The sequence below is a fragment of the Salvelinus fontinalis genome, chromosome 5, assembly GCF_029448725.1.
Source record: "Salvelinus fontinalis isolate EN_2023a chromosome 5, ASM2944872v1, whole genome shotgun sequence".
Classification (NCBI taxonomy): Eukaryota; Metazoa; Chordata; class Actinopteri; order Salmoniformes; family Salmonidae; genus Salvelinus; species Salvelinus fontinalis.
The window spans coordinates 8,748,347-8,775,827 of record NC_074669.1 but is presented as its reverse complement, the minus strand read 5'-3'; the positions used below and the strand labels follow the sequence as shown (position 1 = coordinate 8,775,827).

The 27,481-nt window shown below is 46.0% G+C and overlaps 1 protein-coding gene across 8 annotated transcripts; it reads right to left on the bottom strand.

The window, feature by feature from the left end:
• Nucleotides 1-724: 724 nt before the first annotated feature.
• On the bottom strand, nucleotides 725-27,481 carry LOC129855034 (protein MON2 homolog). 8 transcript variants are annotated; one of them, XM_055922283.1, is made up of 25 exons: nucleotides 27,005-27,481; nucleotides 26,612-26,693; nucleotides 26,106-26,287; nucleotides 25,604-25,690; nucleotides 24,781-24,893; nucleotides 23,287-23,391; nucleotides 22,791-22,871; nucleotides 22,427-22,591; nucleotides 22,182-22,283; nucleotides 18,022-18,132; nucleotides 17,409-17,584; nucleotides 16,757-16,919; nucleotides 15,852-16,145; nucleotides 15,393-15,591; nucleotides 14,530-15,179; nucleotides 13,744-13,887; nucleotides 11,876-11,893; nucleotides 10,928-11,056; nucleotides 9,730-9,920; nucleotides 9,438-9,498; nucleotides 8,686-8,809; nucleotides 8,054-8,261; nucleotides 6,062-6,097; nucleotides 5,174-5,256; nucleotides 725-1,480 (listed from the first exon to the last, which is right to left on the bottom strand). In XM_055922283.1, exons 1-25 carry the CDS (start codon nucleotides 27,186-27,188, stop codon nucleotides 1,317-1,319), a joined length of 3,852 nt encoding a protein of 1,283 aa, XP_055778258.1. In that variant the 5' UTR covers nucleotides 27,189-27,481; the 3' UTR covers nucleotides 725-1,316. The 8 variants fall into 8 exon arrangements, with proteins under 8 accessions (XP_055778258.1, XP_055778265.1, XP_055778260.1 ...); XM_055922290.1 differs by lacking the exon at nucleotides 27,005-27,481 and adding an exon at nucleotides 26,909-26,962; XM_055922285.1 differs by lacking the exon at nucleotides 6,062-6,097.

Below are 27,481 nucleotides of genomic sequence, written 5' to 3'. Positions count from 1 at the left end.
GGCACAATCCTGATTTTACTTATGCAGGAAAATAAAAGTAACATCAGAAATGTGTCTAATATAATTGTCAACCTAAAATATTGTCATATAACTATAAATACAGTTTAGACAGGTTGTAAACACATTTTCTGTAAAAATTGATTCTAAAATATAGTAAACAACAAATCTTAAAATTGTATGGTCTTTCTTGGAAAGCGTTGAGTGTATTATGATACAATATCAGTACTCGTTGCATTTACAACTTGTCTAAGTCCTATCACCAACTGATCTGAGCCAGTGTATGGCTGTAGATTGACAGCATTGTTTGAATGGAATGTAGGCATATTGGCAGTTGATATTTCTAATTATGGAATCATTCCTCTAAAACTGTCTGACTAGCTAGCTAACAAACATACAATGCAGATATATTTTTCATATTCAGCATTTTACACAATATCTTATCACAACACTGGCAAACCATGGTTGACCAACTCCCTGACCTTCTAGTATTCTAAGTCCTCATTCTATGGCCATGACACTCACCCATTCATCAGAATTCCTCTGATATAATTTTTTGGGAAATGCCATTCAGGAGGTTAGTTGTTTAGGATTGTGGGAAATGTGTTTTCTACACTCAAGTCAGCAAGCTCTGCCACAATCTTAGATGCTTAAGAAAATGACACAGAGCGACATACAAGTCAATTACAGGGTTAAGGACAGGACATCACCGAGGCACACACAGAAATCATTTAATTATTTGTAGAACTCTCCCATTTATTTTATACAGACAAGTACACTTCTCAGGTCAGCTAAAATATGACATGGAATGTTACAGTAAGATTTGGAATAAAATCCTAGATGTTGAAAACTTCAAAAGGTAATCTCATCTTTCCCCCTCAATCTTTTTAAAGGTCCATATAGCTCCAGTACTTTTAGTTTTTTCTTAATTACATCAACACTAACCACACACTGTACATCGACTCTATTCAAGAAATCAAAATAAAACAAACGAAAACCCAAAAGAAAACACTGCAATTGTTTTACTGTAGCAGTTAATACACAAGTCCAGCCAGTCAGAATGAGAATGGGAGGTGGTATCAACCAGCGTGTATTAGAAGCATACATTGATGATGTCGTGTGTAGCAGGTCAGAGTTCTCGTTGAGGACCGAGCAGTCGCCGGGGGAGCTCAGTTGCCACTGGTTACTGTCTGTTAGATGGGCTCATATGAAGTAAAAGAGACCGTCCGTCTATCCACTTGTGTGAAGAAGTGTGTGTTTGGGTCTCAGGAGGACACATTCATTATGAATTCCTTCATTATAAAAAGGGGTTGGAACAGTCAGGACTCTCCGTTTTGTACTCTGGAGACAGGGGGCTGCATAAAGTCTTTGAAGGGCCCCATGGCCTCCTTCAGTGCTGAGCTGACCTCAGAGGAGGAGCAGGTGATGCACTCCACCAGGGTAGGGTACAGTGCAATGACCTGGGCCCACGTGGTCCCATCCACTGTAGGACACACACACACAAAATGGGATGGCATGGAATGCGGTGGGGAAAGAGAAAGGCAGAAGAGATGCAATGTGGGGATAGGAAAGGAAGGAGGGCAGAGGAAAGGAAGGAGGGCAGAGGAGAAGATGGGAGGAGTGGAACAGAGAGGATAGCAGAGAAGAAGAGGAAAGGGAAGAAGACGCAGAGGGAGAAGGAAGGGAGAGGAGAGGAAAAGGAGAGAGCCACAGAGACAGATGTGAGAGAGAAAGCAATTAAATAAATCATTATTTTTATGGAAAGCCAGAGGGAAATATAAATGACTTTTTGTCTGGATAAATGAGGTTATAAACAACCTCAAAGGCACTTTGAATGCCTTACTTTTGCCTCTGATTCCAAAAATCAAACATTGTAAATTGACCTAACAGGGTACATACAAATCTCTCTTCAGATATAAATTGCATTTGCAAACATTCCCCATTGTACTGTGACACAAATTAATAATGACTGAAACCAGGTTTCCATCCAACCTTATGTGATTAAAGTACATTTCGGATAAAACATTTCACGACAGGCAAACTTTCCAAATGTCAACAAAACTAAATACGCTAGACAAGGCAGGATCTTTATGTGTCTGTAAAATTTGTGAAAAAATGGTGGTGGAAACATCTTTATCCGCAAATATTTATATAATAACCATCATATGGAAAGTAAACTTGGAAGTCACGCGATGACATCGTGTGTGGTCCTCCGACTACGACTCAGGAAAGCATGCAGATTATTAGGCTACAGATTAAATAAGGTATGATGAACTTCAACGTGTGGTAAAAGTGCACAGTGATGAGATTAATGCTCCTTTCCAATAAATATCAAGGGTCTTATTCTGGTGACATGATGATCGATGCTTGGCTACTGTTTGATAAATTAAAATAATCTCCCTCTTCTGTCCATAATAATCTCATCATGTAGGCAAACCTACCCACACTGTATCTGCCAGCTGTTGGCTAATGTACATGCGCCAAGACCAGAGTGGGCACATTCCCTATATAACAATTTAATTTTTACAAACCATCAGTAGAGTTGAACATGTGATGGAAACCCATTTAACTTGTATTCTTTAGTCGGTACATGGGAATTTAACTGCAAAAGTGTTTTTATGTGCATTCCGTCATCACGTACAGAATTTTATCAGCAACATAAGAACTGTAATATCCTATGTTTCTCAGAGTTGTGGTTGAACAAGGACAATAAACATCTAGCTGGGCTTTCTATGCATCAGCAAGACAGAACGGCAGCGTCGGGTAAGCTCAAGGGGCAGGGGTGTCTTAACAGCAGCTAGTGCGCAATCTCTAATATTAAGGAAGTCTTGAGACTCATGAGAATACCTCATGCTAAACTGTAGACCATACTATTTACTATTTTTTGTAGCTGTCTATTTACTACCACAAACCGATACTAGCACTAAGACCACAGTTAACATGCTGTATAGGGCCCATAAGCAAACAAGAAAATGCTGATCCAGAGGCGGCGCTCCTAGTGGCCGGCGATTTTAATGCATGGAAACTGAAATCCATTTAACTTCATTTCTACCAGCCTGTCACCTGCGCAACTAGAGGCACAGGTGACATATTTTACTCCAAATCACCTTTACTCCACACACAGAAACACATACAAAGCTAACATGCAAAAAGTCAAACAGAAAGTACCAGTGATGCGCCCAGTACGAAAGTGGTCCGATGAAGCGAATGCTAAACTAAACTACAGTACTGTTTCGCTAGCACCGACTGGAATATGTTCCGGGATTCATCCCAAGGCATTGAGGAGTTTACCACATATACCAACATACATATACCAACCAGAAGCCATGGGTTATTGGTAACATCTGCACTGTGCTGCAGGCGAGAGCTGACACTTTCAAGGAGCGTGACACTAATCCAGACGCTTATAAGAAATCCTGCTACGTCCTCCGACGAGCCATCAAACAGGCAAAGCGTCAACACAGGACTAAGATCGAATCCTACTACACCGGCTCTTGGCGCTTGTCGGATGTGGTACGGCTTGCAAACTATCAAGGTTTACAAAGGGAAACCCAGCCGGATTAACAGGACGAGTACTCGGAGCATGCGCTGACCAGCTGGAAAGTTTCTTCACTGACATTTCCAACCTCTCTCTGAACCAGTCTAATACCTACACGTTTCAATCAGACCACCATAGTCTCTGTGCCCAAGAACGGCAAGATAGTCATTTAGACAGGTTATTGCCCCATAGCACTCACATCTGCAGCCATTAAATGCTTTGAAAGGCTGGTTATGGCTCACATCAACACCATCATCCCAGAAACCCTGGACCCACTCCAATAGTTCCACAGATGACAATCTCTAATCTCTATTAATCTCTTTCCAAGTCATGTCCAATCAATTGAATTTACCACAAGTGGACTCCAATCAAGTTGTAGAAATATCTCAAGGATGATCAACGGAAACAGGATGCACTGAGCTAAATTTCCGAGTCTCATAGCAAAGGGTCTGAATACTTATGTAAAGATATGTAAAAAAAAAAATTGGGACATTTGCAAAAATGTCTAAAAACATGTTTTCCGCTTTGTCATTATGGGGTATTGTGTGTTGATTGATGAGGAAAAACATTTATTTAATCAATTTTAGAATAAGGCTGTTACGTAACAAAAATGTGGAAATAGGGAAGGGGTCTGAATTCTTTCCAAATGCACTGTATATTATGACGACATTGTGATGTTTTTTCATTCGTTTTGTACTTCGGTGAGGGTTTTTTCGGCTGTTCGAGCACACAACATTTTTTCTGGAGACAAGCCGAAGTTTGGAGCCGAAGTCTACGCCCCATCGTCGATGATTAGTGAAGAATCCATACTGTTGATCAGTCTTTGTTGTCATTCAAAGAGACGACTAATTGTCATGCAAATGTTTTAATTGAAAAATACTTCAAACATCTTATATAGGTAGTTGTAATGACAGATTTCTTGCGCTATCTTAGATTAATTCTGACTAAGGGGTCTCAAAATGGACAAACAGTACTATTGCCGGTTTTGTCTTGTTTTTCAACCGAAGGTCTTTTAAGGAAGCATGCAAACACACTCATTCGGTTCGGTTAGCCAAGTTTGGCTAGGCGCCAGCCGAACTGAAGCATGCTGACGGCTTAAGGATCTATCATGGTCTATACCCACCAACACAATTGTAAAGAGGGCACGATAACACCTCTTCACCCTCAGGAGACAAATGATTTGGCCCTCAGATCCTCAAAAAGTAGTATTTAGTTAAATAGTTAACTTTTTTTGCCTCATCACATACGCTGCTGATACTGTTTATTATCTATCATGTTGCCTAGTCACTTTATTCCTAGTTATGTGCATATCTACCTCAGTCACATTGTACCACCGCACATTGACTTGGTACTGGTAACCCGTGTATATAGCCCATTTATAGTTAATCATTGTGGATTTATTATTACGCATTTAATTTTCTATTTCCATATTTTCTTTCTCCCTCCATTGTTGGGAAGGGCCTGTAAGTAAGCATGTAACTGTTAGTCTACACCTGTTGTTTAAAATTTGATATGAACAAGTTGGGGGAAAATGATTTTGGAATATTCGCATGAAGATCTGTCGCCTATTGGATGGAAACCTGGCTTGATAGTCAAATAAGTGTCAGTGTGTTTCCTAAGTAGTTTATTTCTACTCACCGTTTTCCGGCTGGGTCTTTTTAAGTGAGTCCATCAAAGTGCTGATAGCTTTTAAGACAAAGATGATTTCCGTCACTTGTTGCCTAAATATAAAATAAAAGGAATGGAATAATTATACTCACATATTCATGTACTGCATAAAAAAAAGAACCAAACAAGGGGACATACAATGAGTACCAACCTTCAAATCTTCAAACAAATCATAGGAAAAAAATAAAATGAAAACCCCTTTATGCAGCTGGAGGCATGAATATATACACTGAGTATACCGAATACCTTCCTAATATTGAGTTACACCCTCCCCTTTTGCCCACAGAACAGCCTCAATTCGTTGGGGAATGGACTCTACAAGGTGTCGAAAGCGTTCCACAGGGATGCTGGCCCATGTTGACTCCAACGCTTCCCACAGTTGTGTCAAGTTGTCTGGATGTCCTCTGGGTGGTGAACCATTCTTGATTCATACGGAAAACGGTTGAGCGTGAAAATCCAGGCAGTGTTGCAGTTCTTGACACACACCGGTGCGCCTGGCACCTACTACCATACACTCTTCAAAGACACTTAAATATTTTGTCTTGCCCATTCACCCTCTGAATGGCACACATACACAATCCATGTCTCAAGTATTAAAAATGTAACCTGTATCCTCCCCTTCATTTACACTGACTGAAGTGGATTGACATCAATAAGGGATCATAGTTTTCACCTGGTCAGTCTATGTCATGGAAAGAGCAGGTATTCCTAATGTTTTGTATACTCACTGTATATAATTTGTATCAGTCAGTGTGGAATTCGCTCAGGTGATAGAGAAAAACACACATAGAAAAGGAACAGGAGCAGTTTGAAAAAAGGTGTGTATCTGAAGGATGCAAATGTAATTATGCTATTAACCTGAGAAGTTGGCAATCAAGCTTCATCCTCTGTCCACTATGGAAGACAGTGAAAAGACTGTTACACTATGCCGCCATGGTAAACAAACACAGAACACATTCTAGGATGACAGTACACCTACCAGGGAGGTACAATGCCATACAGTGCCTTTGGAAAGTATTCAGACCCCTTGACATTTTCCACATTTTGCTACGTTACAACCTTACACTAAAATGGATAAAACATTTAATTTAAAAAAAACTCAGCAATCTGCCCACAATACCTCAATGTCAAAGCAAAAACAGGTTTAGACATTTTTGCAAAAGTATTAAAAACAAAAAAAACAAATACCATGTATATAAGTATTCAAACCCTTTGTTATGAGAATTGAAATTGAGCTCAGGTGCATCCTGCTTCCATTGATCATCCTTGATGTTTCTACAACTTGGAGTCCAGCTGTGGTAAATTCAATTGATTGGACATGACTTGGAAAGGCACACACCTATCAATATAAGCTCCCACAGTTGACAGTGCATGTCAGGGCAAAAACCAAGCCATGAGGTCAAAGGAATTGTCCGTAGAGCTCCGAGACAGGATTGTGTCGAGGCACAGATCTGGGGAAGGGTACCAAAAAATGTCTGCAGCATTGAAGGTCCCCAAGAACAAAGTGGCCTCCATCATTCTTAAATGGAAGAAGTTTGGAACCACCTCTTCCTAGAGCTGGCCACCAGGCCAAACTGAGCAATCGGGGGAGAAGGGCCTCGGTCAGGGAGGTGACCAAGACTGGTCACTGACAGAGCTCTAGAGTTCCTCTGTGGAGATGGGAGAACCTTCCAGAAGGACAACAATCTCTGCAGCACTTTATGGTAGAGTGGCCAGACGGAAGCCACTCCTCAATAAAAGGCACATGACAGCCAGCTTGGCGTTTGCCAAAAGGCACCTAAAGACTCTCAAACCATGAGAAACAAGATTCCCTGGTCTGAGAAAACCAAGATTAAACTCTTTGGCCTGAATTCCAAGTGTCATGTCTGGAGGGAACCTGGCATCATCCCTATGGTGAAGCATGGTGGTGGCAGCATCATGCTGTGGGGGTGTTTTTCAGCAGCAGGGACTGAGAGACTAGTCAGGATTGAGGCAAAGATCAACAGAGCAAAGTACAGAGAGATCCTTGATATAAACCTGCTCCAGAGCACTCAGGACCTCAGACTGGGGTGAACGTTCACCTTCCAATAGGACAAGGACCCTAAGCACACAGCCAAGACAATGCTGGAGTGGCTTTGGGACAAGTCTCTGAATGTCCTTGCGTGATACCAGCAAGAGGCCGGACTTGAACCCAATCGAACATCTCTGGAGAGACCTGAAAATAGCTGTGCAGCAACGCCCCCCATCCAACCTGACAGAGCTTGAGATAATCTGCAGAGAATGGGAGAAACTCCCCAAGTACAGGTGTGCCAAGCTTGTCGTGTCATACCCAAGAAGACCCGAGGCTGTAATTGCTGCCAAAGGTGCTTCAACAAAATACTGAATAAAGGGTTTGAATACTTATGTAAATGTGATTAAAAAAAACAGCAAACATTTCTAAAAAACACTGTTTTTGCTTTGTCATTATGAGGTAGTGTGTGTGTAGATTGATGAGGGGAAGAAACTATTTATTCCCTTTTAGAATAAGGCTGTAATGTAACAAAATGTGGAAAAAGTCAAGGGGTCTGAATACTTTCCGAAGGCACTATATGAATACCAAGAGAACGAAAGAGAAAGGAGGGAAGAGAAAGGACGAGAGAGACTAGGGGGAAGAAAAATGATGAGATAGAGGAATATGGATGGAGAAACTGATGCCAGTTCTCAGCTGAAGTACTTACCAGTGTAAGCACTCTCTTGTTAATGTTGAATGCAAATTGTGTAAAAATGTGCATAAAAGCGCTAAATATGCTGCGTTTTGGTGCGTCTACTACAGGGGTCGTGGTCTCACCATCCCTGTTCTAGAAATCATTTTAGTGATGCAAGTGGACTCACCTGGGCAGTGGGCAGCGTCCACTCAGCCTCTCATCGTCCACATAGCGCCTCAACACGTCCTGGGACCTCTTGAGGAGCACGGAGAGGGCCATGCGAGAGATGTAGCCTTCCTGGGGCGTGGACACCTTGTTACTGAAAGAGAACTGGAGCAGCGTCTCAAAACACACTTTGGAGAACTCCTCCCGCATCCGCACGTCTACCTCTGCCTCTGTGGAGGGAAATATGGTTGTATTTGCAAAGATTGTGATATGTGGTTGCCATACCTATTTGAATGCCCTTATTGTTAGTCACTGTGATATAAGAGCATCTACTAAATAACTAGAATGAGAAACGTACATAAAAAATATTTGGTTTCAGAGGTGATGCTAGAAAATACATCGTTTTTTCGGTGTTTTTGATCAAATCAAATTTTATTTGTCACATGCGCCGAATACAACAGGTGTAGACCTTACCGTGAAATGCTTACTTACAAACCCTTAACCAACATTATATATTATAGATTCATTAATAAAAGGAAAACCCAAATGATTGAAATTATACATTGTGACCAACAGAAGTGTATGGACTATGTTAACATATCGTTAGGGGAAAAGCAAAAGGGACTGGAATAAGAGTTGGTGTTCTTTCCTTACCTGTGAATGAGGAGGACTGTGAGTGAATGGATCCTTTATTAAGCATGGCCATAATCTGGCCAACAAAGTCTTTGGGGATGAAGATGGCAAACGGCAAGATCTCTGTGCTGATCAACTGCACCACCTACAGAGAGGACACACACAGACCTCAGAGATTGGCAGGTATAAAAGCAGTAATACAATTCAAAGATTGGTTTAAGTGTGTGTAACAGTATAACTTTAAACCGTCCCCTCGCGAACCAGGGACCCTCTGCACACATCAACAACAGTCACCCACGAAGCGTCGTTACCCATCGCTCCACAAAAGCCGCAGCCCTTGCAGAGCAAGGGGCAACACTACTTCCAGGTTTCAGAGCAAGTGACGTAACTGATTGAAACGCTATTAGCGCGGACCCGCTAACTAGCTAGCCATTTCACATCCGTTACACTCACCCCCCTTTCAACCTCCTCCTTTTCCGCAGCAACCAGTGATCCGGGTCAACAGCATCAATGTAACAGTATAACTTTACGTCGTCCCCTCGCCCCGACACGGGCGCGAACCAGGGACCTTCTGCACACATCAACAACAGTCACCCACGAAGCATCGTTACCCATCGCTCCACAAAAGCCGCGGCCCTTGCAGAGCAAGGGGCAACACTACTTCTAGGTTTCAGAGCAAGTGAAGTAACTGATTGAAACGCTATTAGCGCGTACCCGCTAACTAGCTAGCCATTTCACATCCGTTACATGTGGTCAGTCGGTCAGGTTTTTACCTCAACGTCAATGGCTTCATTCTTCTGGAACTCCTGGATGGACACATTGTCTGGAGGTGTGCTGTAAAACAAAAACAGAAACGCAATTAACAAGCTACTGCCTTATGGCTAATCAAGACCCAGTCCTCCATCCAGTGTCAATACTGAATCAATGCCTGTTTCCCAGAATCTGAGGAACTTTCAGGTGCGTCAACAAAAAAAATGACATAAAAAAACATTACATTTTAAGGTGCAATATGTAGAAATCTCTCCGCATATTTTTTATGAACTGTCTGAGAAAGGGTGTACCTACCTTTTGGTGAAAAGGAAGTCTTCGAAGGCATTGGCCAGCTCTGGCCACATAGTGTCAAACTTCCCAGAGGAGGTGTGCTGACGGGCCACGGGCAGCCCGGTGGATAGCACCTTCAGCAGGGATGACACAGCTAGCTTCCACGTGCTCTCTGACGGACACCCATACTTTAGGCCCAGGGGCATCCGCAGGGTCTATGGAGGAAGGAGAGAAAGAGTGGGGTTGGAACACAATGGGAGTCTTCAATGTATGGACCAGCCTGGTTGACCGGTCTGCTAGTGGATTAGCTAACACTTAGGCTCGACTTCCAGGCTATTTCCTCAGGATCTATGGGGGAAAGGAGAGAGGGTAACGGGGAAATTAAGATCACAAAGGTTCATATTTAGATGTAGTGTGATTGAGATAATGTGTAGCATATTCTCTGTAACGAGAGGGGAAGCAGCGTTGGAAACACAATGGGAGTCTTCAACTTGCCTGGTGCTCGATCTGCTAGCGCAGGAGGGAAAAAAAGTATTCCCGATGGTCTTGTGTGTGTGACTCACTAATGACGCAGAGACCTGTAGGTATAACATCAATGACAGACACATCTAAACAATGATGTCTTGAGCCATCGATGTCTATGCATTTTAGTCTCAAAACCAGGGAAAGAATGAGCAACGGAACAGAAACAGACTGTCTGTGTGACAAACGGCTCCCTCTTTCCATACACAGCTGGCCTCCCAAAGGGTTTATGGCTATGACCTCCGTTCTCAGGAGAGGGAGAGGAGGGTTGGTTTGAACCTATCCATAGAAAAACTCTCTAATGAGGTCGTAGCAGAGTAGTAGTCCTGGTTCTGGGAGTTGCTTTAAGAAGATCATGGGAGTCAGATCGTCCCACACACACCAGACCAGGGCTTGTTGGGAAACAACTTGGTATGTCATTGACCCACAGGAAACAATAGAGGAAAACCTGACAGCTTTGTAAAGAGATGTTGTTTCTCATGACAAAGAGCAGCTCATTTATGACAGAAACACTAGTCACTGGAGTATGATAGACTAATGGGAGATATGAAAGATTTTTAGAATGGTGTTGACATTTGAAATTAGGGAGTAGTAGTTTCACAACCAAAACCAGCACCTAGAGTTCCAGTTTCCGGGCAACTCCTTTTACATGAACACTTAGAAACAAAATAACATGTCTTGGTGATGTTGGAGACAGCACCTTGATGATGTTCTGTAGGACTTTCTCGTTGATGACAGCTTTGTGACAGGCTGTTTTGTGGTAGAGGTCCACCACCACCTCCAGGGACCTCTCAGCAAAGGGCACGTAGTTTAAGGCAACCCATTCTGCCTGTACAGAGAGAGAGAGAGAGAGAGAGGGGGGGGGGGGGGGGGGGGGGGGGTTATCTAAAGCTGAAAACATCCCTCCATTCAAATACTAACAGGAGCAAAGCACCATATAACTTGTAGTAGAAATACTGTACATGTGCTAATATGGACAGCACGACACTAAAACAGTCAGTAAGAGAAGTGATAGGAGGATGGGACTTGACAGGTAGGTAGGAGATTCAGAGAGAGGCATATCCACTGGTTAGTCAGCCTCTTCAGGATTCCGTGATCATTTTCTTTTAGCTAAATCAATCATTCCCAGCATATTATTCGAGGGCTTGAAGATTTGACCAATCGTCACACTATTTCCGCATAAAACAGTCAAACCATCGCAATATTATCACATAGAACTGATCCATGACCACAGAACACAAAGAGGGCTCGCAATTTCAACAATTCACCTGACATTTACCGCATAATATGGTTCAATCAACTCACACGTCAACAAACTCGTTGACAGAATTGTTGCGACGAATCGGACAAAAAAAATCCTTGCATATTCGCCATGCAAAATGTCTGAATTGCAGAAGCAAAATCAAGAATTTGGGCCTGCAAATTTCACAAAAGATCCAAGCGAAATCCTGGAGGGACTGGTTAGTGACGGACAGAACAGATAGGGGTAGGTAACATGGAGTGAGTGATGATGTAGACAACGTCTTACCAAGCATGCGGTGGGTGAAATGCCTCATCTACTGTAGTAGTGATGGGACCATTGAGCAGTAATACACAGCTGAGTACAGTACAGTACTAAAGGGGGCTGAAGGGGGGAGGTGGAACTCACCGGTGCAAACAGCTGGATCTAAAGGTTGATCCAGTGAGTAGATGGATAGTACGACACAAAAACAGAACAACGAGAAGAAGGTTGGAGTTAACTTGTTTGCTGGTGCCTGGTGTTATTATACCAACTTGTCGCCAATGACCAATTGACTGAGAGTGGCAATCATGTTTCTTAACGGTTTGATTGAACAACAAACTGACTGACAGTATGAATGACTGACAGGTCAAGTGACAGACAGACTTGGAGCTTTTACTGGTGAGAGTAGCGATAGCGTTAATTAGCATAGCTGATTCAGCCACCACCATGAAATCAAAACCACTCATCAATACAACATACTGCATCTCCCCTGATAGGCACAGCAGCTGCTACACCAGATGATGTCATCAAAGACCAGACCGTTTGACAGGCTTTTTTTTGTAAGTGTGAGAATACAAATAAGTGAGGATAACACTGAGATGAGATCCTAGCTTTGTTTTAAAGATTCCCTTCTGTTCTGAACTCAGTGTGAACAAAGCAGGTATCATCCAATAGCCTACTTTAAAAAAAGGGTTGTACGAGTTAAGTGAATCTCACTTGTCCTTCATTCTGAGAAAAGGGAATAATGATGAACTTGGGCAGCTATCCTGGAGGTTAGAGTGTTGGACTAGTAACCGGAAGGTTGCAAGATCGAATCCCCGAGCTGACAAGGTAAAAATATGTTGTTCTGCCCCTGAACAAGGCAGTTAACCTACTGTTCCTAGGCCGTCATTGAAAATAAGATTTTTTTCTTAACTGACTTGCCTAGTTAAATAAAAGGTAATTTAAAAAAAAATTTAATAAAAAACTGCCGAAAGCCGGAAAAATGTCACCTGGGGCTAGCGCGCTGCCAGCCTGAGGGGCTAGCGCGCTGCCAGCCTGAGGGGCTAGCGCGCTGCCAGCCTGAGGGGCTAGCGCGCTGCCAGCCTGAGGGGCTAGCGCGCTGCCAGCCTGAGGGGCTAGCGCGCTGCCAGCCTGAGGGGCTAGCGCGCTGCCAGCCTGAGGGGCTAGCGCGCTGCCAGCCTGAGGGGCTAGCGTGCTGGTGGGAATGAGAGAGAGAGAAAGAAGAGATCGTTTATGGCTGCTGATGCGGTTTAAAAGACCTAGCTGTGTGTCTTTTGATTTAAACAATGGGGGCAGGGCAAATGAGGACCAGACAAAATAAAGGGGAGGGGCTTAATTAATGTCACGAGACAGGGGGGGGGGGGGGTGACCATTTTCAGAAAGCCTGGAAAGAAACGGACGACTGGGATAGAAAATGTTTCAACATTCCTTCAATGGAAAATATCTGCGGTATCGAGAGAGAGCGAGAGAGAGCGAGAGACTTGCACAGCGTCAGCCAGCAGCATACCACTACTGGCTTGCTTCTGAAGCTAAGCAGGGTTGGTCCTGGTCAGGCCCTGGATGGGAGACCAGATGCTGCTGGAAGTGGTGTTGGAGGGCCAGTAGGAGGCACTCTTTCCTCTGGTCTAAAAAATATCCCAATGCCCCAGGGCAGTGATTGGGGACACTGCCCTGTGTAGGGTGCCGTCTTTCGGATGGGACGTTAAACGGGTGTCCTGACTCTCTGAGGTCATTAAAGATCCCATGGCACTTATCGTAAGAGTAGGGGTGTTAACCCCGGTGTCCTGGCTAAATTCCCAATCTGGCCCTCAAACCATCATGGTCACCTAATAATCCCCAGTTTACAATTGGCTCATTCATCCCCCTCCTCTCCCCTGTAACTATTCCCCAGGTCGTTGCTGCAAATGAGAACGTGTTCTCAGTCAACTTACCTGGTAAAATAACGGTAAAATAAATAAATAAAAAAATAAAAAAAAGACAACGGCAGAGAGAGATAGATTGTGATTCGTTACCTGGTTGTATTTAGCGTTGGCCACATGTTTGGTTTCCAGCTTGCCGTACTGGGGGGGTTTGCAGGAGAACTCGACGAAGAGGAGCAGCTGTTCAAAGACGGCTGGGTACATGACTTGCAGGTTCTCTGGGCCCACACAGATGGCCTGCAGACAGAGAGACAGTAACCTCACTCACTACTGCCCTCACTAGAACCTCACTCACTACTGCCCTCACTAGAACCAGGGAACCTCACTCACTACTGCCCTCACTAGAACCAGGGAACCTCACTCACTACTGACCTCACTAGAACCAGGGAACCTCACTCACTACTGACCTCACTAGAACCAGGGAACCTCACTCACTACTGACCTCACTAGAACCAGGGAACCTCACTCACTACTGACCTCACTAGAACCAGGGAACCTCACTAGAACCAGGGAACCTCACTCACTACTGACCTCACTAGAACCAGGGAACCTCACTCACTACTGACCTCACTAGAACCAGGGAACCTCACTCACTACTGACCTCACTAGAACCAGGGAACCTCACTCACTACTGACACCCATCAGTTTAAACAAGGTTATACTACACAGTCACATACTGTTCCATTAGTAGGTCAGGAGAAAAGGAACAATGACTCTTTAAATCAATGTGCTAGTTTCCATAACAGAGGACAACAAAGGAATAGCAACCTTGTCCATCTAATAAAAAGGGAACTGAGAGCATTTAACAGTGTGTGTGTGTGTGTGCGGATTGGCTTTCGCTTTAAAAATGTTAGAATTTTTGTGCTGCGGCCCACCCACCTTCTGCAGCACGTGGAGCGCGGTGAGAACGGCCTCCTGCAGGCTGGTGAGGACAGCCTCGGTGTAAGAGGGCAGGATGAAGGGCGAGGCGTCACTACTGATGGGTATGGACACGGCTCCGTGGAGGATCACCCCCAGTTTCCTCAGGTCCTCCATGCTGAAGCCAGTCTTTATGTGCTGGTAGAGGGCAGGGAAGATCTGGACTAACGCTGTCAGGAAGGGCTGGCTGGGGACGAAGGAGGGTCTGTCTGTCCCCGTCCCACCACTAGGGGGCCTCGTGCTGTCTGTGCCTGTCCGGTACCAGGTGTTCCACGCCGACCACCACAGCGCCGCATCCTCCAGTGCCGATTCCTCCCCTGGTGGAGGGGCCTGGAGTTCGGCGCCGTTGTAGCTCGTCAGCCTCTCCAGCATCGAGTCGGAGCGCAGCAGGGGTCTGCCGGGGCCCGGGGCGCTGAGGGGGTCGATGAGGACGGGGGAAACACCCATGGCAGCCAGAGCGTCGGTGGGCATGGCGGAGTCCTTGACAGGTGTGGCGATCTGGAGGATCTCCTGGAAGGACTTGAGCGCGGCCAGGGAGACCTCGCTGTTCTTACTGAGGGCAGCAGACTGGATGTGGTCCAACAGAACCTCCCACGCCTTGAAGAAGTCACCTGTGGAGTGGACACAGAACCAGGTAAGAAGAGGAAAATATTGGGGCCTATTCATTAAATTAGTATTTTGCATATGCGTGGGGACAGGGCAATGAGGAGGAGGAGCACTGTCCATAAATCACTAATCTTCCTCCTCCTGTCATTGAGTGCAGACATAAGAGATGAATTAAAAAAAGCTTGTGAGTGACCACACACAGACAGGGACACACACACCTAGCTGCTGCAGGAGGTATCTCCTGGTGTTGAAGATACGAGCCACCCCTGCCAGCGTCAGCACCCAGGTCTCTGCCCACTGTTTCTCAGCTGTGTCCCGTGAGTGGTGGATGAGGATGTTCCCGCCCCCCGACTCAATCTTTTCCTTATCGGCCGTAGTGGAAGACTTCCTCACACAGTCCAGCAGGTGGAACAGAACCTGGTTTTATTGACCGCCAGAGGGCAGATGACCAATAAGGTTGTTAAGATCATACTGGGTGGTTTCAAGTATTAGCAGCAGGACTTAATCACGTATGATCAGGTTCAAATTGACAGATCCCAAAAGTACAATCCTATTTGACCGCATGTTTCCTTGATAGACGACGGCCAGTGACTGAACGTTTGAATAGCTTCCAGTATGCCATAGGAGTCTACAGCCATGCATCATTCATGTGATTACTGTTAGTGACTAGACGGTACCTTCCAGACGACGATGTGCCAGGTGGACTGCTGCAGCAGGGTGCCGTGGGCAGCGATGGTGGAGAACATGGTCTGACCGGCGCTCTTCCTGACGGCGGGCCGGGGGTCCACACACAGCTGGCCCAGCTTGGCGTATAGACACAGCCACAGGCAGTCGAAGGGAGGGGCCGGGTGAAAGGGCCTGTTCAGGGGCTCACCCTTTTCCTGAGCCTGCTTCTGTAACACGGCCTCCTCCCTCTCTAGCTCCTGGGTGATGGCCTCGCCCCTCTGGAAGAAGTAGTCAGAGATGTTCCACTGTGGGGGAAAACAGGGGGAGGGAGAGAGGTTGACTAAAATCACTAGCACAGACAGTCACTTTCAAAAATCATTGTTTAAATACTAGAAAGGTAATACCTTGGGGGAACGCAACAGCAATTATAACAGTATCAACAAGCTCAATACTATATAGGATATAAAACAATATATGCCACATACTGCGGTCGTACCAGGAGTCCTATTGAGGTGAGGCTGATGTTGAGTTAGGGCTAGTGTTAGTCATGGTGTGTTCAGTCTCACCAGGAGTCCTATTGAGGTGAGGCTGATGTTGAGTTAGGGCTAGTGTTAGTCATGGTGTGTTCAGTCTCACCAGGAGTCCTATTGAGGTGAGGCTGATGTTGAGTTAGGGCTAGTGTTAGTCATGGTGTGTTCAGTCTCACCAGGAGTCCTATGGAGGTGAGGCTGATGTTGAGTTAGGGCTAGTGTTAATCATGGTGTGTTCAGTCTCACCAGGAGTCCTATTGAGGTGAGGCTGATGTTGAGTTAGGGCTAGTGTTAGTCATGGTGTGTTCAGTCTCACCAGGAGTCCTATTGAGGTGAGGCTGATGTTGAGTTAGGGCTAGTGTTAATCATGGTGTGTTCAGTCTCACCAGGAGTCCTATTGAGGTGAGGCTGATGTTGAGCTCCTGGTTCTGGAGACCGAAGCTGCCGGCTACGTCCACTACGATCTGGAGGCACGCGCAAGGCATGGTGGGGAGGAAGTCAGTCACCACCAACTGCAGGCACTGGAAGGCTGTTCGGATCAATGACTCTCTGGGGGACAGGAGGAAATACAGCAGGCGAGATCAATTAAAGGTGCACTACGCAGAAATCGCTCTGCCACTTCCTGGCTGCTAAAATAAAATAAAAAGGTTTGCCTCATTTCATTTTATGTGACAAAACAAGCAATGCATAGTGCAGAGAATCATTGTACAATCTAAACCGCTGTGAAATATCTTCTTAAGAACACAAAGTATCTTATTTTCGGCTGTTTGATGTACAAAACAAAAATTAAAAGACACACAAACAAAACTTAAGAACGGGAAACATAGCAAATATAGAACCGATCTACAGCTTCTTAGACTTGCTTTCAATAAGAATGACAGATCTTTAACTCACATTTGGTCGGGTCGCCCGAAAAGTAACATATTACCGCTTTAAGTGTTACTACTGCTAAAATAGTAAAGAAGCACATTATCTCTGCACCGCTTCAACGTTATCGCTCTTCCCATCTATCCTTTCATCCCTCCCTTGCTCTCTCACCCCTGGTCGTTGCGGATGGCCCCTATTACGCCCAGCACTAAGGGCCAGCCGGGCCCCAGACTGTCCCCTTGGCTCTGGAGGATCTGCAGCACGCTCTCCAGCTGCTTCTGACGGATGTCTGCATGGAGCACGTTGGACAGCTCCTTCAGCGGGTTCAACAACAGGAGCTGCAGCCTCTGACAGAGGGATAGAGGGCAACCAGTGAAGAACAAACACCATTGTAAATACAATCCCTATTTACGTTTATTTGTCTCCATTCCTTTGAAACTTTGCAACGTTTACTGTTTATTTCACATCTGTTTATTATCTATTTCACTTGCGTTGGCAATGTAAACATGTTTCCCATGCCAATAAATTCAAATGGAATTGACAGAGCGTGAGAGAGAGAGAGATGGGGACAGAGAGAAAGAAAGAGGGCAGGGAGTGTCCTTAAGATCTAAACATGTCAACTATGTGTGGGTGGGTTGGCATGGTGAAGCGGACTAATAGCTAGTCATCTTAACACCTTCCATTGCATTGTAACAGTCTTCCAACTTCTAGACAGGAAATGTTCCAGCATTCCCTGTGTTTGGGTTACTGGGTGAAGATGAGCGAGATGGGGTAGTAGTAGTACCTGGTTCTGTGCCAGAGGGGGGTTGTGTTTGTAGGCCAGGCCAGCTTTGATGAGGGAGGTCACAGCCTCAGCCCCCCACTCTCTCATTCTGGCATTGGGGTGCTGGCAGACCTGCAGCAGGGAACAGAGGGTAGGGCACACACACGAGCACGGAGAGGGAGATCAGACATCACACGAGCACGGATAAGGAGATCAGACATCACACGAGCACGGATAAAGAGATCAGACATCACGCGAGCACGGAGAGGGACATCACGCGAGCACGGAGAGGGACATCACGCTAGCACGGAGAGGGACATCACGCTAGCACGGAGAGGGACATCACGCTAGCACGGAGAGGGACATCACGCTAGCACGGAGAGGGACATCACGCTAGCACGGAGAGGGACATCACGCTAGCACGGAGAGGGACATCACGCTAGCACGGAGAGGGACATCACGCTAGCACGGAGAGGGACATCACGCTAGCACGGAGAGGGACATCACGCTAGCACGGAGAGGGACATCACGCTAGCACGGAGAGGGACATCACGCTAGCACGGAGAGGGACATCACGCTAGCACGGAGAGGGACATCACGCTAGCACGGAGAGGGACATCACGCTAGCACGGAGAGGGACATCACGCTAGCACGGAGAGGGACATCACGCTAGCACGGAGAGGGACATCACGCTAGCACGGAGAGGGACATCACGCTAGCACGGAGAGGGACATCACGCTAGCACGGAGAGGGACATCACGCTAGCACGGAGAGGGACATCACGCTAGCACGGAGAGGGACATCACGCTAGCACGGAGAGGGACATCACGCTAGCACGGAGAGGGACATCACGCTAGCACGGAGAGGGACATCACGCTAGCACGGAGAGGGACATCACGCTAGCACGGAGAGGGACATCACGCTAGCACGGAGAGGGACATCACGCTAGCACGGAGAGGGACATCACGCTAGCACGGAGAGGGACATCACGCTAGCACGGAGAGGGACATCACGCTAGCACGGAGAGGGACATCACGCTAGCACGGAGAGGGACATCACGCTAGCACGGAGAGGGACATCACGCTAGCACGGAGAGGGACATCACGCTAGCACGGAGAGGGACATCACACGAGCACGGAGATCAGACGAGCACGGAGATCAGACGAGCACGGAGATCCGACGAGCACGGAGATCCGACGAGCACGGAGATCCGACGAGCACGGAGATCACACGAGCACGAAGATCACACGAGCACGAAGATCAGACATCACACGAGCACGGAGATCAGACATCACACGAGCACGGAGATCAGACATCACACGAGCACGGAGATCAGACATCACACGAGCACGGAGATCAGACATCACACGAGCACGGAGATCAGACATCACACGAGCACGGAGATCAGACATCACACGAGCACGGAGATCAGACATCACACGAGCACGGAGATCAGACATCACACGAGCACGGAGATCAGACATCACACGAGCACGGAGATCAGACATCACACGAGCACGGAGATCAGACATCACACGAGCACGGAGATCAGACATCACACGAGCACGGAGAGGGACATCACACGAGCACGGAGAGGGACATCAGACATCACGGCGGGGGAGATCAGACAGCACGGCGGGGGAGATCAGACAGCACGGCGGGGGAGATCAGACAGCACGGCGGGGGAGATCAGACAGCACGGAGGGGGAGATCACACAGCACACGAGCATGGAGAGGGAGATCACACAGCACACGAGCATGGAGAGGGAGATCACACAGCACACGAGCATGGAGAGGGAGATCACACAGCACACGAGCATGGAGAGGGAGATCACACAGCACACGAGCATGGAGAGGGAGATCACACAGCACACGAGCATGGAGAGGGAGATCACACAGTACACTAGCATGGAGAGGGAGAGCACACAGTACACGAACACGGAGAGGGAGATCACACGGTACACGAACACGGAGAGGGAGATCACACGGTACACGAACACGGAGAGGGAGTTCACACGGTACACGAACACGGAGAGGGAGATCACGCGGTACACGAACACGGAGAGGGAGATCACGCGGTAGACAAGCACGGAGAGGGAGAAAGAGGAGAGTGGGGGTAGAGAGAGAGCGAAAGGGATCTGGGTCAGGGGCTGTTCAAACAGTATGTCCACCCAGTGGTTAAAACACTGTATGCCTGTGATGAATTAAATAATGTAATTCCATTTGACAGACACATAATCATGAACGCTGTGGCGAGATCAGCTGGCTTTCAACAAATTGCATTGTTGCTCACTACACTGGACAGCTACACCAACAGTGATTAAGACGCCATATTAGCCCCATCCTTTACACCCCACAAGTGTCTGTTATATACACGTTGCCCAACATGAAACAAGTATGTGACTTGTCTAGAAAGGCTGGCATATCATTACAGCTGATGTATATATTCAGATGTCTGTATAGCAGTGGTCACCAACCGGTCCATCTCCAAGGCATTCCTAATCAATCACCAAACATTTCTGTACAAAACCCAATGATAAAGCCTTGAGTTCCTATTTAAAAAATTGCAAATGTGCGCTGTTGACGGTAGGTGCACTTGATTCAGTAGCCCTAGTGTCCTGGGAAGGCAACGTGTTACCATTTTGAATGATTTCACGAGCCTGAAGGTAGAACTCAGTCTACCCAGCAGGCCCAGAGAGCAAATCTAGGCCTACTGCTGGCCAATCAGATTCCTGCACAGTTTCCTGGAGCCATAGACCGTAACACACAGCAAAGTTCATAATGTGAGATTTCAAAACCATGACGAGAGACTGAATGAATACAGCAAACAGCTGTTTTATGAGTAAGTTCCTGTTTAAGTTGTTATTCAGCACTGTCAACACTTTGTTCAACACTTTTAAAAGCCATAAAATGCATGTTGAGAAACTTTTATTGCTATTATTTGCGGCTTGTGTCTCTTCATATCGAGGAATATTTCCCTTTCTCTGGTCATAGGAGTAACAACATGGTGCATAAGGCAGAAGAAAAGTCATGCAGTGATGCCATCAGCTGGAAGATGGTGAGTCAGGTGAGAGGCAGCCTCACAGCTGCTCCCTCCCTCACCTCAGACTGACCATCAGATGCAGGCCATCAGTCCAGTTAAAACAATTCTTTTTAAAGCAAATTATTATGCTCACTCAGCTGTGCCTCAAGAAATACAACAAAGTATCTATTCCAGTGTGATCATATACCTACAATTTTTAAATATAATTTTTTAAATAGTCTGAGAAGAACAACATTGGCAGGACAATTCAAGCACAGCCGATATGCAGTGATAATGTATTGTGCCTATAGCTTACTGCACAAACCTCATTGCTACAGAACTGTTTTTAATTGGTTAATGTTGCATAGGAGTATGTTTAAGTCATGTAAAAAAACAACAAAAAAGTAGAATCGAAGCAATAGATCTCAGATTGCTTTTTGACCCAGAAAGTGATCTGTCCTCAGAAAGGGTTGGTGCTGTATAGTATCCATTCAAACAAAAACAGAGTTACAAAAATGCAACTCAAGCGAGGAAATTTAGATCAAACATAACAGCAAAGCAAACATAAATGTGTTGCAAGCTGCACATTGCATACTCTCAGCTCCAACACATTGATTACCAGGCAGAGAGGCACAGGGAATGAGAGCGGAAGCAAATGATTGGGAGGAGACGTTTCCGAGCTTACCTTCTGCAAAACAGGCATGGGTTGCAAAAGAGAGGGAGATAGAGAAAAGAGAACGGTTTGTTTCAGACAGACCACACACAACAGGTGTATTACTTTTACTACACAGAGGACAGATGCCACTCAAGGCATTGGAAACGGGGGAGTTACTACCATTACCACGAAATGAACGGGCTTGAGAAGTATCTATTGAAGTTTTCCCAAAATACCACTTCAATTGACCTGGGTTCAAATACTATTTCAAATATTTTCAAATACTTTCAAAGTTAGCTTGAGCCTGCCTGGAATGTGAGATGGGCAGTTCCAAGTAGTGGGATTATTCTACTGGTCCATTTAAAGCAAGCAAGCTCAATCAAGTACAGATTTGAAATGATAAAAAAAATATTATTTGAACCCTGGACTTAACTACCCACCTCTTCCATTATGCTGGTATATAAAGGTCTATTGGTGGTCTATAATAGTGAATGGAAGACGTACCTCCAGTAGATGTCCAGTGAGGGGCCTCCATAGGATCTCTATACGGTCCATGTTGACCAGGCCGGTCTCCAGCAGCTTGGCAACAGCAAATAGAGACGGTTCCTGGACACAGGACCAGAACAAAACATATGAGTGACTGGTTTGGTGGATATAAACATTACACATTCAGTAACACAAGACGGCACATACAGAAGATGGGGATGTCATACGTTGTTGCTCTGGCTACATGCACGTATAGTAGTTACTTTGTTAGTCCCATAGGCCATCTCCACAGCCTCCAGAGAGAGGGAGCACAGTGCGTTGATCAGGTGATGCAGTGACACGTCGTCTAAGTACTGGGAACTCTCAAAGAGCCTAGACAGGATGTTGGCGATTACAGGCAGGTCCGTCATCACAGCCGTGGTCAGCACCTGTAACCAACAGACATCAGAGGAGTCAGGTTTGTCTGTTACTATCCAGCAGAGTCATGTACCTTGGTGTGGTGTCTAGCTTTGAAGGCTGAATAGCCAATGAAACCTTACGGAGGCTGTTGCTAATTGATGCAGAGAATTTAACTAATTACAGTATGACTATGTAAGGCAGGGCGATCGATTTGTGGCTTTGTATTACCGTGCTTGGCCCCTCTACTGCACGACCAGGCTTCAGAGCACCTCCAACCCCAGGCTTCAGACCTAGGATCCACACCAGGTGCTGGGAGAGGAGAGGGAAGGTGGGAGATAGACAGGAAGAGTGGAGTGCGTGGTGAGAAAATCAGAACAAAAAAATGTTTTTATGAATTGAAATATTTAGGCTTGTCAATATCAACAATAAAATAAAAAAAATCCCAGCTTGGTTATAATACGGTGTAAAATTGTACCAGTGTGTGTGTGTGTGTGTGTGTGTGTGTGTGGCAGAGGAGGCTGGTGGGAGGAGCTATAGGAGGACAGGCTTATTGTAATGGCTGGAATGGAATAAATGGAATGGTATCAAACACATCAAACAGGGAAACCACATGTTTGACTGTTCCATCTATTCCATTCCAGCCATTACAATGAGCCCGTCCTCCTATAGTTCCACCCACCAGCCTCCTCTGGTGTGTGGTGAATACAGTATGGTGGAAGTGTACCTGCAGCGTGGCCAGCACCAGCTGCCAGGAGGTTCCCAGCACCGCCCCATGGCAGTGGGCCAGGTTCAACAAGGTCCGCATACACTGGATATTCTTAGCTGTCAGCTGATAGATGGAGAGATGGAGTTATGCAACACTACTGTTTGTATGTGTGAACATCTAACATTTGCTCATACGGTGCCCTCTAGTTGTGGTGTTGTAGTAAATGTTGTGTAGAGGTACACTACATGACCAAAAGTATTTGGACACCTGCTTATCGAACATCTCAGTCCAAAATCATGGGCATTAAAATGGAGTTGGTCCCCCCTTTGCTGCTATAACAGCCTCCACTTCTGGGAAGGCTTTCCACTAGATGTTGGAGCATTACTGCGGGGACTTGCTTCCATTCAGCCAGAAGAGCATTAATGAGATCGGGCACTGATGTTCGGAGATTAGGCATGGCTCGCAGTCGGCGTTCCAATTTATCCCAAAGGTGTTTGAAGGGGTTGAGGTCAGGGCTCTGTGCAGGCCAGTCAAGTTCTTCCACACCGATCAACAAACCATTTCTGTACAGACCTCGCTTTATGCATGGGGACATTGTCATGCTAAAACAGGAAAGGGCCTTCCCCAAAAAGTTGCCACAAAGTTAGAAGCACAGAATCGTCTAGAATGTCTTGTATGCTGTAACGTTAAGATGTCCCTTCACTTGAACTAAGGCGCCTAGTCCGAACCATGAAAAACAGCCCCAGACCATTATTCCTCCTCCACCAAACTTTACAGTTGGCACTATGCATTGGGGAATGTAGCGTTCTCCTGGCATCCTCCAAACCCAGATTCATCCATCAGACTGCCAGATGGTGAAGCGTGATTCATCACTTCAGAGAACGCATCTACACTGCGTCAGAGTCCAATGGTACAAGCTCTACACCACTCCAGCCGACGCTTGGTATTGTGCATGGTGATCTTAGGCTTGTGTGAAACTATTCGGCCATGGAAACCCATTTCATGAAGTTCCCGGCAAACAGTTCGTGTGCTGATGTTGCTTCCAGAGGCAGTTTCAAACTCAGTAGTGTGTTCGAACTGAGGACAGACGATTTTTACGCGCTTCAGCACTCGGCGGTCCCGTTCTGTGAGCTTGTGTGGCCTTGCGGCTGAGCCGTTGTTGCTCCTAGACGTTTCCACTTCACAATAACAGTACTTACAGTTGACTGGGGCAGCTCTAGAAGGGCAGATAACTGACGAACTGACTTGTTGGGAAGGTGGCATCCTATGACGGTGCCACGTTGAAAGTCACCGAGCTCTTCAGTAAGGCCATTCTACTACCAATGTTTGTCTATGGAGATTGCATGACTGTGTGCTCAATTTGATACACCTGTCAGCGATGTGAGTGGCTGAAATAGCTGAAATCACTAATTTGAAGGTGTGTCCACAAACACTAAATACACAAAAGTATCTTACCACCACAGTGGGATTTAGATGTGGTGTTGTAGTAATGTTGTGTAGAGGTAATCTTACCACTACGGTGCCTTGGGGCTGTACAGAGAGAGGCTGTCCCACAGCCACCACCTGCTGATGAGACTCACTGGAGGAACTGATGATCTGAACACTCTGGCCCTGGATGGAGTAGGCTAAGGAGGACAGGAGAAAACACCTTTTGAGTCCACAACAAAAGTAATGATCACAAGGACCAAATCTTTTGGAGGTCCAAAAATAGATTTAGACTCCTTGGTCCACGACGACTTCGTTATTTTCTCTTCTTCATGATGTACCTCACAGGCAGGCAGACAGAGAGGCAGACACCCCTGATAATAATAACACACAACGCCAGGCATTTCCATGTATATACTTCACTGAGTGACAAGCCAGCTACATGCTACAGAGACTTGATTTATTAACTCCCTAGCAAACATCGATCCTGCTGAAGCCATTTTGCAAGCTCGATCTATCACAGCAAATATGCAAATAGTGTGTGTGTGTGAGACTGACACATTAATCTTGGTGTTACTAATTAGAGGGAACAAGAAAACAGTTGAGGCCCAGCCACGGTTAATGACATAGAAGTGGGGCATCACAGTGGTTAGTATGGAGATCACACAGCCAGGGCTAGAGCTTCATACTCTCACAAACGTATACAGAGAGATTTGGGGTGAAAAGCGCATTAAGTGTACAAATAAACAACTAACTACCACCGGCTTATCAAGTTCCTCAGAGGCACGTATGTATAATTATCACAGAGCTGATGTAGCAAAGCCATGAGGGAAGACTGCTATGAACGCACACAAACATACGCTCTCACACATGCATGCACCCACCACCCCCACGCAGGGTACTGACGTACACGCGCCAGTGTTTCCCCTAGACATTTTTGGAGGGTGCGTGGTGGTGGCCTTGGCCAATGGCGCGGTTTTAGAGGCTGTCTTCTTAGCTGCAGAGACAAAATGTTGCTGTTTTAAAGCTAATTTCTTGCACTTCTACACATTTTGCCACGGAGCGGCGAGAGAATATTTTCAGTTTTAAAGCAAATTCCCTTAAATTCTACACATTTTGTCATGGCTTATGCCTCGTTCTTATGCTATCGGACTTAAACATTACAACAAAATCATTGGGGGTCCCAAAGCATCACATTTTTTGAATTTTAGATTCTCCCTGACTGTCTAGTTTTCATGTTGGTGATTATTAGTTGTCACAGATGATCTTATTTAAAAGTATATAGCGCCATTATATTTTCTATATACTTGATATCTTGTTTTAGTGGTTTAAGTTTACACTGAAAACGTTTTACCTTCCCAAATGTTTAGTAAAAACGTTTTTGCAGTGTTGGTTTAGCATCCACGACTGACCCTTGTTGTTAAGGTTGGCTGTATTACTGCTGAGGACAGTCAGGGCGTAGTGTGGGGGCAGCGAGGCCTTGCAGATGGCTGTGATGAAGGCGTCGCGGGGCGTCACAAGGCCCAGGCGACCACACAGCGCCGCCACGGTCAGCTCCGCCTTCAGGATGCTCTCTGTCGCCGTCTCATCTGTACTGGAAGGGGACGAGACAGAGGGGGTTATGGGTTTGGAACAAACGTTTATGATGGCCTAACTGCCGCAACGTCTTCACTTTTTGCAGCGTTAAAAAGAATATCAGAAAACCGTTTAATCTGCAGACCCCTTACACAGCAATTTATGTCTAGGGACCATAGTTGCTGGGCACTGTAGTTTCAATAACTTTTGTTGCTCCTGAACTTAACACTGACCTTGAGTTTCCCCTGTCAAACTATCAAGTTACTTTGAGAGGATACTAAATACATTTGAGGGGATACTAAATACATTTACTTTGAGGTGATCTATAAGAAGGGTTGTTTACCTGGCGTCCAGCAGGAGAGAGAGGGCAGCCAGTAGACCACACCAACACGTACTGACCATCTCCTCCCAAACCAGATGGGCCCCTGACAGAGAAACAGCAGTTAGCAACAGAGTGGAAAAGCAATATACATTTGTACAGATATCTATATTTAAAAATTCTACATAAGCTTTTGAATAAGGATGACAACAGAGTGCATCACTGTGGTAAGCCTACATTGATAAACTCCCTTAGGAAGTGTAGGTACTGGATTGGCCACTAGAGGTCAGAAAAGTGCTTCAAAGTTCAAGATTTGCACACCTACAGAATGTCAAGCTAAGATTCAGCACTTTCTGTAGGCCCAGAGAAGCCCCCCGGTCCTAACCCCTGACCCTCATCCCCCTCCCCTCTCTTCACCAGGCTCAGGCTGGGTGTTCTGGTCTGGGTTGGCCTCTCTGCGTACAGCCGCCTCCTCCTCCTCCTTGGCCAATTCTCTCTCTATCATGGAAGTGATGCCTCGGACCAGGTCCAGCAGGGCGCTGAAGGCCACAGACATAGCATAACCCTCTGGGATAGAGGGGGGCTCCACCTTGTCCAACATCTCCAGACTGGCGAAGGAAGAGAGAGTAATTATGTGAATGAGTGTGTGTTAGTGTGTGTGCAGATGCTGAGAACCACTTCTCTACCCTGCTGAGTCACATGAATGTGCGTATATTACATCAAAAGGGGCTGCGTGCAATCACTCTTGTTCAGCTCCTACTAACAAACTATTTTTCACTGGATTGCTGCTTATATTAAACACCTGCAGGATCAGCTGTCTCTGGCCATTTGTTGCTGTATTAAACACCTGCAGGATCAGCTGTCCCTGACCATTTGTTCCTGTATTAAACACCT